We start from the raw sequence: 15,547 nt of genomic DNA on the forward strand, positions 1-15,547 counted from the left end.
CACGCGATGCTTAGCTCCTTCAAGCCAATGACGCCATTCCTCGAATGCCCACTTCATGGCCAGCAACTCTCGGTTGCCCACATCATAATTACGCTCAGCAGGCGAAAACTTCCTGGAAAAGAAAGCACATGGTTTCATCACTGAGCCATCAGAACCTCTCTGTGACAAAACAGCCCCTGCTCCAATCTCAGAAGCATCAACCTCGACCTGGAACGGAAGAGAAACATCTGGCTGACAACACAGGGGCAGAACAAAAACGACGCTTCAACTCCTGAAAAGCTTCCACAGCAGCAGAAGACCAATTAACCAAATCAGCACCCTTCTTGGTCAAATCGGTCAATGGTTTGGCAATGCTAGAAAAATTACAGATGAAGCGACAATAAAAATTAGCAAAGCCCAGGAACTTTTGCAGACTTTTCAGAGATGTCGGCTGAATCCAATCCTGGATGGCTTGGACCTTAACTGGATCCATCTCGATAGTAGAAGGGGAAAAGATGAACCCCAAAAATGAAACTTTCTGCACACCGAAGAGACACTTTGATCCCTTCACAAACAAAGAGTTAGCACGCAGGACCTGAAAAACCATTCTGACCTGCTTCACATGAGACTCCCAATCATCTGAGAAGATCAAAATGTCATCCAAGTAAACAATCAGGAATTTATCCAGATACTCACGGAAGATGTCATGCATAAAAGACTGAAACACAGATGGAGCATTGGCAAGTCCGAACGGCATCACTAGATACTCAAAATGACCCTCGGGCGTATTAAATGCAGTTTTCCATTCATCTCCTTCCCTGATTCTCACCAGATTATACGCACCATGAAGATCTATCTTAGTAAACCAACTAGCCCCCTTAATCCGAGCAAACAAGTCAGAAATCAATGGCAAGGGATACTGAAACTTAACAGTGATCTTATTAAGAAGGCGGTAATCAATACACGGTCTCAGCGAACCATCCTTCTTGGCTACAAAGAAGAACCCTGCTCCCAGTGGTGATGACGATGGGCGAATATGTCCCTTCTCCAGGGATTCCTTCACATAACTGCGCATAGCGGCGTGTTCAGGCACGGATAAATTAAATAATCGACCTTTAGGGAATTTACTACCAGGAATCAAATTGATAGCACAATCACAATCCCTATGCGGAGGTAGAGCATCGGACTTGGGCTCTTCAAATACATCCTGATAATCAGACAAGAACTCTGGGACCTCAGAAGGGGTGGATGACGAAATCGACAAAAATGGAACATCACCATGTACCCCCTGACAACCCCAGCTGGATACCGACATGGAATTCCAATCCAATACTGGATTATGGGTTTGTAGCCATGGCAACCCCAACACGACCACATCATGCAGATTATGCAACACCAGAAAGCGAATAACTTCCTGATGTGCAGGAGCCATGCACGTGGTCAGCTGGGCCCAGTATTGAGGTTTATTCTTGGCCAAAGGTGTAGCATCAATTCCTCTCAACGGAATAGGACACCGCAAAGGCTCCAAGAAAAACCCACAACGTTTAGCATAATCCAAATCCATCAGATTCAGGGCAGCGCCCGAATCCACAAACGCCATGACAGAAAACGACGACAAAGAGCATATCAAGGTAATGGACAGAAGGAATTTGGACTGTACAGTACCAATGACGGCAGACCTAGCGGACCGCTTAGTGCGCTTAGGACAATCAGAAATAGCATGAGTGGAATCACCACAGTAGAAACACAGACCATTCAGACGTCTGTATTCCTGCCGTTCAACTCTAGTCATAGTCCTATCGCACTGCATAGGCTCAGGTTTAACCTCAGGCAGTACCGCCAAATGGTGCACAGATTTACGCTCGCGCAAGCGTCGACCGATCTGAATGGCCAAAGACAAAGACTCATTCAAACCAGCAGGCATAGGAAATCCCACCATGACATCCTTAAGAGCCTCAGAGAGACCCTTTCTGAACAAAGCTGCCAGCGCAGATTCATTCCACTGAGTGAGCACTGACCATTTCCTAAATTTCTGACAATATACTTCTATATCATCCTCACCCTGGCACAAAGCCAGCAAATTTTTCTCAGCCTGATCCACTGAATTAGGCTCATCGTACAGTAATCCGAGTGCCAGGAAAAACGCATCGACACTACTCAATGCAGGGTCTCCTGGCGCAAGAGAAAATGCCCAGTCTTGAGGGTCGCCGCGCAAAAAAGAAATAATAATCAAAACCTGTTGAATAGGATTACCAGAAGAATGAGGTTTCAAGGCCAGAAATAGCTTACAATTATTTTTGAAACTTGGAAACTTAGTTCTATCTCCAAAAAACAAATCAGGAATAGAAATTCTTGGTTCTAACATAGATTTCTGATCAATAGTATCTTGAATTTTTTGTACATTTATAACGAGATTATCCATTGAAGAGCACAGACCCTGAATATCCATGTCCACACCTGTGTCCAGAAACACACAAATGTTTAGGGGAAAAAAAAAAAAAAGTGAACACAGAGCAGAGAAAAAAAAAAAATGATGTCAGAACTTTTTCTTTCCCTCTATTGAGAATCATTACTTAGGCTCCTTGTACTGTTATGTTTGCTAATGACAGGTGTTATGAAGGCAATCCAGAAACACAGTGTGCTTAGCGATCAGAGCGCACACAGTGATCTGACAAATACCCAAAAATACAAGAACGAGCTCTGAGACGTGGAAACTCTGTAGACTGCACACCTGATCCTATCCTAAACACAACTAAAAGCGGCTGTGGATTGCGCCTAACAACTACCTAGGCAACTCGGCACAGCCTAAGAAACTAGCTAGCCTGAAGATAGAAAAATAGGCCTGACTTGCCCCAGAGAAATACCCCAAAGGAAAAGGCAGCCCCCCACATATAATGACTGTGAGTAAGATGAAAAGACAAAACGTAGGGATGAAATAGATTCAGCAAAGTGGGGCCCGATATTCTAGGACAGAGCGAGGACAGTAAAGCGAACTTTGCAGTCTACAAAAAACCCTAAAGCAAAACCACGCAAAGGGGGCAAAAAAACCCCCACCGTGCCGAACCAACGGCACGGCGGTAAACCCTTTGCGTCTCAGAGCTTCCAGCAAAACAAAACACAAGCTGGACAGAAAAAAAGCAACAAAAAAGCAAAAAGCACTTAGCTATACAGAGCAGCAGGTCACAGGAACAATCAGGAGAAGCTCAGATCCAACACTGGAACATTGACTAGGAGCAAGGATAGCAGCATCAGGTGGAGTTAAGTAACGAAGCAGCTAATGAGCTCACCAGAACACCTGAGGGAGGAAGCTCAGAAGCTGCAGTACCACTTGTGACCACAGGAGTGAATTCAGCCACAGAATTCACAACAATTTGCCAATTCCGGCAAATGCCAGAAGGGCCTGTCTAGTCGTGGGCCGCCTTGTCTGCTACATTGTTAACAGAATCAGTTTTCTCAAGACCCCTATGCTGTTAAGAGTTGTGACGGCGCACAAAGTTGCTCCGTCACTTCCCCCAGCAGCTGCGGGGATCATTAGAAATATTGGTCTTGTAGAAAATCTTCCTTTCCTCCATCCAGGGTAATATTAGTGGTATATCCCATCTGGGTCATGGGGACGGGGACAACATGGGCCTGTGTGATTTCAAATGCCAGGGATGAATTTCATCCCCAGTCCGTACCTGCTTACACCTCGTACACACACGGCTCTGCTACATCCACACTGTAAACCCCTCCTGACGCCACACATAAGGCAGCTTACCATGGCAACCAGCACAGCAGCGTCCTGCAATCCATGGAGGTCCCGATCATGTGACCCTGACTCCTCCCCTCCTGTGACCTCATCACAGGTCCTGTTTGCACAGAGCAGCCAATATGTGGTGTGCTGCTCTGCGGGTGCAGGGATGACCGGCTGATATCGCGGTTGTGACTAACTTAACGGTTAGGTTGTGAGCAGGGGCGCGCGCACCACACTAGTGACACTCAGCAAATGTCAGAGATTATGGAGAGTTGGCACCAGGTGTTCTGACCGCCGCTCTGCCGCCCCGTCTTTCAGTGACAACTGCCACCTGAAGCAAAAAGCTCAACTTGCCCCATGATAGCGGCGTCTCTGTCTCCACCACTGCTGGCGCTTATTGATATCAGCTGCAGCACGACATCACTGACAGTGACAGCCAATCCGTGAGCTCAGTGGTTCTGGCCATGCAGGTTTAGCCACCCCCCTCAGAGCTGCTAAGCTCACTGATTGGCTGATGCTCAGTCTTGGTCTCGGGGACGGTGAGTAAAGTGCGGTTTATTTATTATTTTTTATAACAGACTGGGACCAGGATTTTGTGAAAGAGGACAATCACTTCAATAATAAAATTGTAGTTTTTTAGTTTCATCATTAGGTGTCATTTTATTACAACATTTCTGCTGTTTTGCAGTTTGACCACTAGGTGTCACTTTTTCAGGAAATAGATTGTATGATCGCTGATCCACCACCAGGTGTCGCTCTATTAGGCTATTTCAGCAGAACTTAGTTTTTAGAAAACTCGATTGAACCAAGCAAATTGTGCAAATGACAGAAGATTCCTGATTAGCAGCAGCTCAGACTCTTAGTGGCATTTAGTCAGGACTGAGAATGACAAATATAACAATCAATATGAAAAAGGACAATCATTAAATACATTATAATGACTGGAAATGCCAAATCTTACATCTTATTTTTTCCCCCAGCGTGGAGCTTACTATTTGCCACATGGTTTTTTTTTGCCTTCCTCTGGATCAACATGTTAGGGCAAGTTAGGTTAGGCTATGGGTTGGACTAGATGGACATATAGTCTTCCTTCAACCTTAATAACTATGTTACTATGTTACAGATTGTTCATAAAATCATGGGTGGTTGGCCACTGTGGTATGTGAAAAAGGGATATAATGAATTATTGTGTCTTTTATAATGTGATCGGGTGTGATCAGACAATAAAAACTTTATTTTGTAAGCCTAGAGGTTTTGTAGGCCACGTAGTGTTATTTCTGAAATCTCCACCAGATGTCACTTTCTTCGAAATCTTCTCCTGACACTTTACAGGGTCACCACTAGGTGTTGCTTCAGTAAGTCTTAATTCCGGTATTTAGCGGTAGGTGTTGCTTCATTCGGTTGCAGGAAAGAAATATATCTTGGTACCGTGTTAGCCAGTGGATAGAAAAATATTTAGAATTGAGAGTCCTCAGTGGTTGATACCTTTTAATGGCTAACTGAAAAGATGGTAACAAATTGCAAGCTTTCGAGACTACACAGGTCTCTTCATCAGGCAAAGACTAAAACAAATTCTGAAGAATCACATATACAAATATGTGATTCTTCAGAATTTGTTTTAGTCTTTGCCTGATGAAGAGACCTGTGTAGTCTCGAAAGCTTGCAATTTGTTACCATCTTTTCAGTTAGCCATTAAAAGGTATCAACCACTGAGGACTCTCAATTCTAAATATTTTTCATTCGGTTGTTAATTTGTCGTTTTACCTCTACATGTCACTTTTTTTATTACAATACCTTTGTTATGTTTAAGATTTATCACCAGAAGTCGCTATTTGAGAAAAATTACTGCTGTCATAGAAAATCCGCAGTATGTGTGGCTTGATCACTACGATATCGTTGCTATGATCAAAATGTACCACTAGGTGACGCCTTGTCGGGATATTACTGTGGTAAATTCTCAGATTCACCAACAGGTGTCGCTTTAGTATTGTTCTGCTGTCGTTAAATTCAAGTTTAACCAGCAGGTGTCGCATTTCCTTTTTTATTAATCTCGCTATTGTTATTCTGCACATTTACCACCAGGGGGCACTTGATCAGGGAATGGTCGATGTTATTTTAAAAATGTACCACAAGGTGTCGCTTCCTGAAGTAACTGCTGTATGTGTCATGTTGCATTTCCACCACTAGGTGTCTCCATTCTAGGATGGGTTTCTGTTATTTGCCGCTCTCCCGCTAGATGTCAGACGTGAGACGCTCTCGTTATTCCCCATCATTCCCGCTAGGTGTCGCTATTTCCAACGCTGTCGGTCGCAGCGCTCCTCCTGCCGCTGGGTGGCGATGTTGGGGCTTTGGATCCACGTGTTGCACTCGCAGTTGGTGAAGATGGCGCAGGGTGCGGAGCCGCAGAGTTCGGAGGGTCCTCTGCTCTCCCTGGACCCCAAACTGCAGGAGGTTTTCAAGGAGAAAGTGCAGAAAATCCGCAAGAAACCGCAGGTAGCGCCGAATGTGTGCGGAGAGGAGAGAGACGCGTGCGACTGTGTGTGTGTGGTGTGTCCGTCCGTGTGTGTGTGTGTGTGTGTGTGGTGTGTCCGTGTGTGTGGTGTGTCCGTGTGTGTGGTGTGTGTGTGTGGTGTGTCCGTCCGTGTGTGTGTGTGTGTGTGTGGTGTGTCCGTCCGTGTGTGTGTGTGGTGTGTCCGTCCGTGTGTGTGTGTGTGTGTGTGTGTGTGGTGTGTCCGTCCGTGTGTGTGTGTGGTGTGTCTGTGTGGTGTGTCTGTGTGTGTGTGGTGTGTCTGTGTGGTGTGTCTGTGTGTGGTGTGTCTGTGTGTGGTGTGTCTGTGTGTGGTGTGTCTGTGTGTGGTGTGTCTGTGTGTGGTGTGTGTGTGGTGTGTGTGTGTGGTGTGTGGTGTGTGTGTGTGTGGTGTGTGTGTGTGGTGTGTGTGTGTGGTGTGTCCGTGTGTGGTGTGTCCGTGTGTGTGTGGTGTGTCCGTGTGTGTGTGGTGTGTCCGTGTGTGTGTGGTGTGTCCGTGTGTGTGTGGTGTGTCCATGTGTGTGTGGTGTGTCCATGTGTGTGTAGTGTGTGGTGTGTCCGTGTGTGGTGTGTCCGTGTGTGGTGTGTCCGTGTGTGTGGTGTGTCCGTGTGTGTGGTGTGTCCGTGTGTGTGGTGTGTCCGTGTGTGTGGTGTGTCCGTGTGTGTGGTGTGTCCGTGTGTGTGGTGTGTCTGTGTGTGGTGTGTCTGTGTGTGGTGTGTCTGTGTGTGGTGTGTCTGTGTGTGGTGTGTCTGTGTGTGGTGTGTCCGTGTGTGGTGTGTCCGTGTGTGGTGTGTCCGTGTGTGGTGTGTCCGTGTGTGGTGTGTCCGTGTGTGGTGTGTCCGTGTGTGGTGTGTCCGTGTGTGGTGTGTCCGTGTGTGGTGTGTCCGTGTGTGGTGTGTCCGTGTGTGGTGTGTCCGTGTGTGGTGTGTCCGTGTGTGGTGTGTCCGTGTGTGGTGTGTCGTGTCCGTGTGTGTGTGGTGTGTCCGTGTGTGTGTGGTGTGTCCGGTGTGTGTGTGGTGTGTCCGGTGTGTGTGTGGTGTGTCCGGGTGTGTGTGTCCGTGTGTGGTGTGTGTGTGTATATACGTACATACATACATACATACTAACTAGATGGTGGCCCGATTCTAACGCATCGGGTATTCTAGAATATGCATGTCCATGTAGTATATTGCCCAGCCACGTAGTATATTGCCCAGCCACGTAGTATATTGCCCAGCCACGTAGTATATTGCCCAGCCACGTAGTATATTGCCCAGCCACGTAGTATATTGCCCAGCCACGTAGTATATTGCCCAGCCACGTAGTATATTGCCCAGCCACGTAGTATATTGCCCAGCCACGTAGTATATTGCCCAGCCACGTAGTATATTGCCCAGCCACGTAGTATATTGCCCAGCCACGTAGTATATTGCCCAGCCACGTAGTATATTGCCCAGCCACGTAGTATATTGCCCAGCCACGTAGTATATTGCCCAGCCACGTAGTATATTGCCCAGCCACGTAGTATATTGCCCAGCCACGTAGTATATTGCCCAGCCACGTAGTATATTGCCCAGCCACGTAGTATATTGCCCAGCCACGTAGTATATTGCCCAGCCACGTAGTATATTGCCCAGCCACGTAGTATATTGCCCAGCCACGTAGTATATTGCCCAGCCACGTAGTATATTGCCCAGCCACGTAGTATATTGCCCAGCCACGTAGTATATTGCCCAGCCACGTAGTATATTGCCCAGCCACGTAGTATATTGCCCAGCCACGTAGTATATTGCCCAGCCACGTAGTATATTGCCCAGCCACGTAGTATATTGCCCAGCCACGTAGTATATTGCCCAGCCACGTAGTATATTGCCCAGCCACGTAGTATATTGCCCAGCCACGTAGTATATTGCCCAGCCACGTAGTATATTGCCCAGCCACGTAGTATATTGGCCAGCCACGTAGTATATTGCCCAGCCACGTAGTATATTGCCCAGCCACGTAGTATATTGCCCAGCCACGTAGTATATTGGCCAGCCACGTAGTATATTGGCCAGCCACGTAGTATATTGGCCAGCCACGTAGTATATTGGCCAGCCACGTAGTATATTGGCCAGCCACGTAGTATATTGGCCAGCCACGTAGTATATTGCCCAGCCAGTTTTGTCACAGGTTAAAAAATAAAAAATAAACATATACTCACCTTTCCGTGGGCCCCTTGTAGTCCACGGCAGCTTCCGGTCCCAGGGTCGGTATGAGCGCAGGACCTGTGATGACATCGCGGTCACATGACCATGATGTCATGGCAGGTCCTTCTCCCATACCATCTTTGCCACCAGAACCTGCAACGGAAGATGGCGGCCGGCGCGAGCGACTACGGTGGGTGAGTATAGCAGGTTTTTTTTTATTATTATTTTTTTAACATTACATTTTTTACTATTGATGCCGCATAGGCAGCGTCAATAGTAAAAAGTTGAGGACACACAGGGTTAATAGCGGCGGTAACGGAGTGTGTTACCCGTGGAATAACGCGGTCCGTTACCGCCGGCATTAACCCTGTGTTAGCGGTGACCGGAGGGGAGTATGCGGACGACAGGCAGTGACTGCGGGGAGTAAGGAGCGGCCATTTTCTTCCGGACTGTGACCGTCGCTGATTGGTCGCGGCAGCCATGACAGGCAGCTGGCGAGACCAATCAGCGAATGAATAACCGTGACAGACAGAAGTGACCCTTAGACAATTATATAGTAGATATATATATATATATATATATGTGCACACATACTGTGTCAGGGGGGGGTGTACATATGTGCCAGGTGTGTCCCTGTATGTGTCTAGAGGGGTGTGTGTATGTGTATATATATATATATGTATATATATATATATATATGTATTATGTATGTATGTATAATGTATGTATAATATATGTATGTGTGTGTGTGTGTATATATATACACACACACACACACACACACACACACACACACACACACACACACACACACACACACACACACACACACCGCGGAAGAGACGGCCGCCGACCGCATCGCGACCAGACGGCGACACAACCAGAACCTGGCGGAAGATATATATATACACACACACACACACACACACACACACACACACACACACACACACACACACACACACACACACACACACACACACACACACACACACACACACACCTACCTATCGGAAACAATATATATACACACTGTGTTGGGGGGTGTAGATATGTGCCAGGTGTGTCCCTGTATATGCTGTGTACGGGGGAGTGTGTGTGTGTAACGCGGAAGAGACGGCCGCACAACGGGAAGAGACCGCCGCCGACACAACCAGAACCTGGCGGAAGAGACCCGTTCTGTCATGTGCTGCCATCCTGCGCCCCCGTTCTGTTATGTGCTGCTGCCATCCTGCCATCCGGCGCGCTGTGGGGGTCAGGTGCCGGAGTCACCGCTAGCTGAGGCCCCCAGCACTTGCTATACTCACCTGTCTGTCCCGTTCCACCGCTGCGCGCCGCCATCTTCCGGCTCCTCTGGCTGTGACTGTTCAGTCAGAGGGCGGCGCCGGCGCGCATTAAGCGCGTCATCGCGCCCTCTGAACTGGGAACGTCACAGCAGAGGAGACGGGAGACGGAGCCGCACGCAGCGCTGGAACGGGGGACAGGTGAATATACTCACCCTCCTGGCGGTCCCTGACTCTCCGGTGGAGATCGTGGTGTGCGTTCAGTGTTTGCGCATACCGCGATCTCCTGGGAGCGTCACTCCGTGAGGCCCAGACTGCGCCGGTGCTTGCGCAGTCTATAAAGGCTTTGAACAGAGTGACGCTCCCAGCGTTATATTATAGATATTTGCTCTCTGGGGACGTTGCGGGTCTTTCTGTGCTCTCTCTTCCGCCAGGTTCTGGTTGTGTCGCGGTGCGGCTGTCTCTGCCATGTTGCACGTCTTTCTCTGCTCTCTCTTCTGCCAGGTTCTGGTTGTGTTGCCGTCTGGTCGCGGTGCGGTCGGCGTCCGTCTCTTCTGCGTAGTGTGTCTCTCTGCCCTTTCTTCTGTCAAGTTCTGGTTGTGTCGCTGTCTGGTCGTGGCGCGGTCAGCGGCCGTCTCTTCCGCGTTGCGGGTCTTTCTCTGCCCTCTCATGTCAGGTTCTGGTTGTGTCGCCATCTGGTCACGGTGCGGACCGCAGCCGTCTCTTCCGCGTTGCGGGTCTTTCTCTGCTCTCTCTTCTGCCAGGTTCTGGTTGTGTTGCCCTCTGGTTGCGGTGCAGTTGGCGCCCGTCTCTGCCGCGTTGCGGGTCTTTCTGTGCTCTCTCTTCCGCCTGGTTCTGGTTGTGTTGCCGTCTGGTTGCAGTGCAGTTGGCGCCCGTCTCTGCCGCGTTGCGGATCTTTCACACCCGTTTTTATCTTGCGTTTGTTTTGCTGCTCAGCAGGCGCCGCTGATCTCTTGTGCTCAGCTCTGGGCAGGTTGTTTGGGGTCCGCAGGGGTCACCCCCCGCACACACGTCTCTGCTTCTCGGCATCCATAGTTCTGGGGCGACGTTGCCTGCTGTCGGTGATGATATAACTGTTGGGGCGATCGCTGCCTCCTCGGTGGTCCGCTGCCTCCTCGGTGGTCCGGCGCTCGCTCTTATTTCTCTGTATGGTGTGCAGGATGGGTGGGGGTCTCTGGTTTCCATGGTTACGAATCCCTCGCTTTCTCCCTGCAGGCAGAGGCTGTCACCCCGGGCGTCCTGTACATCGGCCACATTCCCCGCTCTCTGTTCGAGCCGCAGCTCAAGGAATATTTCAGCCAATTTGGGACGATCTCCCGCCTGCGACTTTCCCGGAGCAAAAAGGTAAAAAAAACCCCAAAGACCCTCCTTAAAGGGGCGGTGTAGTGGTGGTAAGGACTCAGACTGGTAATGCCTCCCCTCACTGACCGGCCACCACACCTATATTTTTGAGTACTAGCGCTGCCCCTCTGCCTCTTGACTCCCTGCCTGCGGGGGGCGCTGCGCTCATGATTGATGGCTCGGGCCGGAGGCTGCATCACTGGGGCAAACTGTGCGCTCTCCCTGCAGCAATACAGGAGCCCGGGCGCTGATCCGGGCATAATCTTGTAAGTGCTGCGCTCCTCACCTAGAAGACCGACCACCACTGATAGACAATCCCTGACCTCCTACGACTTGCAGTTTATGCATCAGCACTACACCCAGTGATTGGCTGCAGCGGTCATGTTGTGCTGGCAGGATGTTCCCACTGCAGCGTAAGCCACAGACTATGATGTACACAGTGACTGCACCAGCAGAATAGTGAGTGCAGCTCTGGAGTATAATACAGGAGGTAACTCAGGATCAGTAATGTATGTACACAGTGACTGCACCAGCAGAATAGTGAATGCAGCTCTGGGGTATAATACAGGATGTAACTCAGGATGAGTAATGTAATGTATGTACACAGTGACTGCACCAGCAGAATAGTGAGTGCAGCTCTGGGGTATAATACAGGATGTAACTCAGGATGAGTAATGTAATGTATGTACACAGTGACTGCACCAGCAGAATAGTGAGTGCAGCTCTGGGGTATAATACAGGATGTAACTCAGGATCAGTAATGTAATGTATGTACACAGTGACTGCACCAGCAGAATAGTGAGTGCAGCTCTGGAGTATAATACAGGATGTAACTCAGGATCAGTGATGTAATGTATGTACACAGTGACTGCACCAGCAGAATAGTGAGTACAGCTCTGGGGTATAATACAGGAGGTAACTCAGGATCAGTAATGTAATGTATGTACACAGTGACTGCACCAGCAGAATAGTGAGTGCAGCTCTGGGGTATAATACAGGAAGTAACTCAGGATCAGTAATGTAATGTATGTACACAGTGACTGCACCAGCAGAATAGTGAGTGCAGCTCTGGGGTATAATACAGGATGTAACTCAGGATCAGTAATGTAATGTATGTACACAGTGACTACACCAGCAGAATAGTGAGTGCAGCTCTGGGGTATAGTACAGGATGTAACTCAGGATCAGTAATGTAATGTATGTACACAGTGACTGCACCAGCAGAATAGTGAGTGCAGCTCTGGAGTATAATACAGGATGTAACTCAGGATCAGTAATGTATGTACACAGTGACTGCACCAGCAGAATAGTGAGTGCAGCTCTGGAGTATAATACAGGATGTAACTCAGGATCAGTAATGTATGTACACAGTGACTGCACCAGCAGAATAGTGAGTGCAGCTGTGGGGTATAATACAGGAGGTAACTTAGGATCAGTAATGTAATGTATGTACACAGTGACTGCACCAGCAGAATAGTGAGTGCAGCTCTGGGGTATAATACAGGATGTAACTCTGGATCAGTAATGTAATGTATGTACACAGTGACTGCACCAGCAGAATAGTGAGTGCAGCTCTGGGGTATAATACAGGATGTAACTCAGGATCAGTAATGTAATGTATGTACACAGTGACTGCACCAGCAGAATAGTGAGTGCAGCTCTGGGGTATAATACAGGATGTAACTCTGGATCAGTAATGTAATGTATGTACACAGTGACTGCACCAGCAGAATAGTGAGTGCAGCTCTGGGGTATAATACAGGATGTAACTCAGGATCAGTAATGTAATGTATGTACACAGTGACTGCACCAGCAGAATAGTGAGTGCAGCTCTAGAGTATAATACAGGATGTAACTCAGGATCAGTAATGTAATGTATGTACACAGTGACTGCACCAGCAGAATAGTGAGTGCCGCTCTGGAGTATAATACAGGATGTAACTCAGGATCAGTAATGTATGTACACAGTGACTGCACCAGCAGAATAGTGAGTGCAGCTCTGGAGGATAATACAGGATGTAACTCAGGATCAGTAATGTATGTACACAGTGACTGCACCAGCAGAATAGTGAGTGCAGCTCTGGAGTATAATACAGGATGTAACTCAGGATCAGTAATGTAATGTATGTACACAGTGACTGCACCAGCAGAATAGTGAGTGCAGCTCTGGGGTATAATACAGGATGTAACTCAGAATCAGTAATGTATGTACGCAGTGACTGCACCAGCAGAATAGTGAGTGCAGCTCTGGAGTATAATACAGGATGTAACTCAGGATCAGTAATGTATGTACACAGTGACTGCACCAGCAGAATAGTGAGTGCAGCTCTGGAGTATAATACAGGATGTAACTCAGGATCAGTAATGTAATGTATGTACACAGTGACTGCACCAGCAGAATAGTGAGTGCAGCTCTGGGGTATAATACAGGATGTAACTCAGAATCAGTAATGTATGTACACAGTGACTGCACCAGCAGAATAGTGAGTGCAGCTCTGGAGTATAATGCAGCATTCACACCAGTAACATTTGTTGTCGGTCTTTGTGTACATGTAATCATCTTCTTGTTTTTTCGCAGACAGGGGGCAGTAAAGGTTACGCTTTTGTGGAGTTTGAATGCGATGAAGTTGCTAAAATCGTTGCGGACACGATGAACAATTACCTGTTCTGTGAGCGGCTGCTGAAGTGTGAGTATCGGGGTCCCGGGGTGGTCTCCTCATTGTGGAGTTGGAGGTTTATGGTCTTCTCTCTTCAGGTGAATTTGTGCCCCCGGAGAAGGTCCACCCCCGGCTCTTCATCGGCTGTAACACCATATTTAAGAAGCCTTCTCTGCCGGCTGTGGCGAGATACAACATGAAGCGCAGCACAACCCAGGAGAAGAGAATGGCGACGAGGCTTCTGGAGAAGGAGAAGAAGCTGAGGAAACGCCTGGCGGAGAAAGGCATCGACTACGACTTCCCGGGATTTGTAAGTCCAGACACGTCAGTATATGGCACCTCGTTCCTCTGTCGTCTCCCCGTCGTGGATACATTCGTGTCCTGCATTAAGTCTTGACATTTAGTCTCTGTAATCGCTTCTCACAGCTGTTAGTTGGCACAATGTGTCAGTGCAGGTAAAATATATTGGGCTGAAATCTGGGTTCTCACAGGATTGTTTCCTCGTGGATTTTTCCATTGTGTTGCACCATACATTGCTGCAGACTTCCTGCCTCCTGTGCTTTCGCCGCAGCTTTCAGTCTTTCGGATGGTAAATGCTTTCAGTCTCTCACCACAAACGAGGTTCAGAATTGAAATGCAACGTTCAGCGATGTTTGCAGTGTCCATTGCTGTGGTCCGATCTGCCGCAGAATGTGATCGTGGTTTTCTCTTTTCTGCCTCCAGGCTGCGGAGAAGCGGCAGAGAGCGTCCTCGGCCGACGCTGACACCTCTGTGACCAGTCAGGTGAGCAGACGCTGCGCCCCGACCCGCCGACGTGGCCGCGCCCCGACCCGCCGACATGGCCGCGCCCCGACCCGCCGACGTGGCCGCGCCCCGACCCTGACCTGCTGACGTGGCCGCGCGCCGGCCCCAACCTGCCGTGGCCGCGTGCCGACGTGGCTGCAGGCCGACCTCCTCCCCCCCCCAACATGGCCGCGTGCCGACCCCGACCCCCCGACATGGCCGCGTGCCGACCCCGACCTTGCTGCGCCGCCCCTTTACAGATTGATATTAATGAGCAGTTTCTGTTTAGGACTTGACCCCTGTGTGCACCCCGTCCATGCTGGAGAGGAGGAAGTCCGTACGTGTTGATGCTGCCGATGACAGTGATGATGAGATCGTGCTGAGATTACCAGAAGTTGAAACTTCCGCCAGAAAACAAAAAGAGCCAAGGAAGACTGGAAAGAAGAAGAAAAGTAAAAGTGTGAAATAGATTGGGGCGGCTGCATGGACTCTGTGGGGAGACCTCCTGTCCGCGGGTGGAGTGGACATTTCTCCAGATAACTCGGCGCACATAGACTCCTCCGGAGCTTCGCTCTGAGCTGGCGGCAGTCGGTGGGCACAGAGGGAGCAGGACATGGACTCCGGTTATTTAGTGCCTTCACCCTGGGAATCGCGGTTGTGCTGCTGATTTCGTTTTTTTTGCGGAGCGGCAGACGTAATCGCAAGGCTTCACATGTTGGTAATAAAGCAGGATGTTGTCAGTGTGTGGATCTCGAGGTTGTCGGCCATCTCGGTCGTGTCATTATTAGTCTCTGAATCTGTTTCCATCCTGTCAGTGATCCGCTCTGTTCTCCGGTCCTGGGACTGCACCGCACACGAGGATCCACTACTGTCAGTACAAGGTGTAATGTTATAAGCTCCGCACGTATTGAAGCTCCGCCATATGCCGCAGCGCTGATGCATTGTCTCCACTTTTCTCCTCTTCCTGTGATGTTGCGTCCTGATATTTTTTATCCCAGCTGCGGTGACGAGCCACCTCCATGTGTATATGGCTTAGGACATGGGATCGGTGCCA

At 49.0% G+C, this 15,547-nt stretch overlaps 1 protein-coding gene across 1 annotated transcript; it reads left to right on the forward strand.

Annotated features, from left to right (window-relative positions):
• Positions 1-6,000: 6,000 nt before the first annotated feature.
• NIFK (nucleolar protein interacting with the FHA domain of MKI67) lies at positions 6,001-15,242 on the forward strand. Its single transcript, XM_069732632.1, has 6 exons — positions 6,001-6,205; positions 10,928-11,056; positions 13,632-13,740; positions 13,809-14,020; positions 14,434-14,493; positions 14,783-15,242. The coding sequence occupies exons 1-6, from the start codon at positions 6,050-6,052 to the stop codon at positions 14,960-14,962; spliced, it is 846 nt and encodes a 281-aa protein (XP_069588733.1). The 5' UTR covers positions 6,001-6,049; the 3' UTR covers positions 14,963-15,242.
• Positions 15,243-15,547: the final 305 nt, after the last annotated feature.

The sequence above is a fragment of the Ranitomeya imitator genome, chromosome 7 (assembly GCF_032444005.1).
Source record: "Ranitomeya imitator isolate aRanImi1 chromosome 7, aRanImi1.pri, whole genome shotgun sequence".
NCBI lineage: Eukaryota > Metazoa > Chordata > Amphibia > Anura > Dendrobatidae > Ranitomeya > Ranitomeya imitator.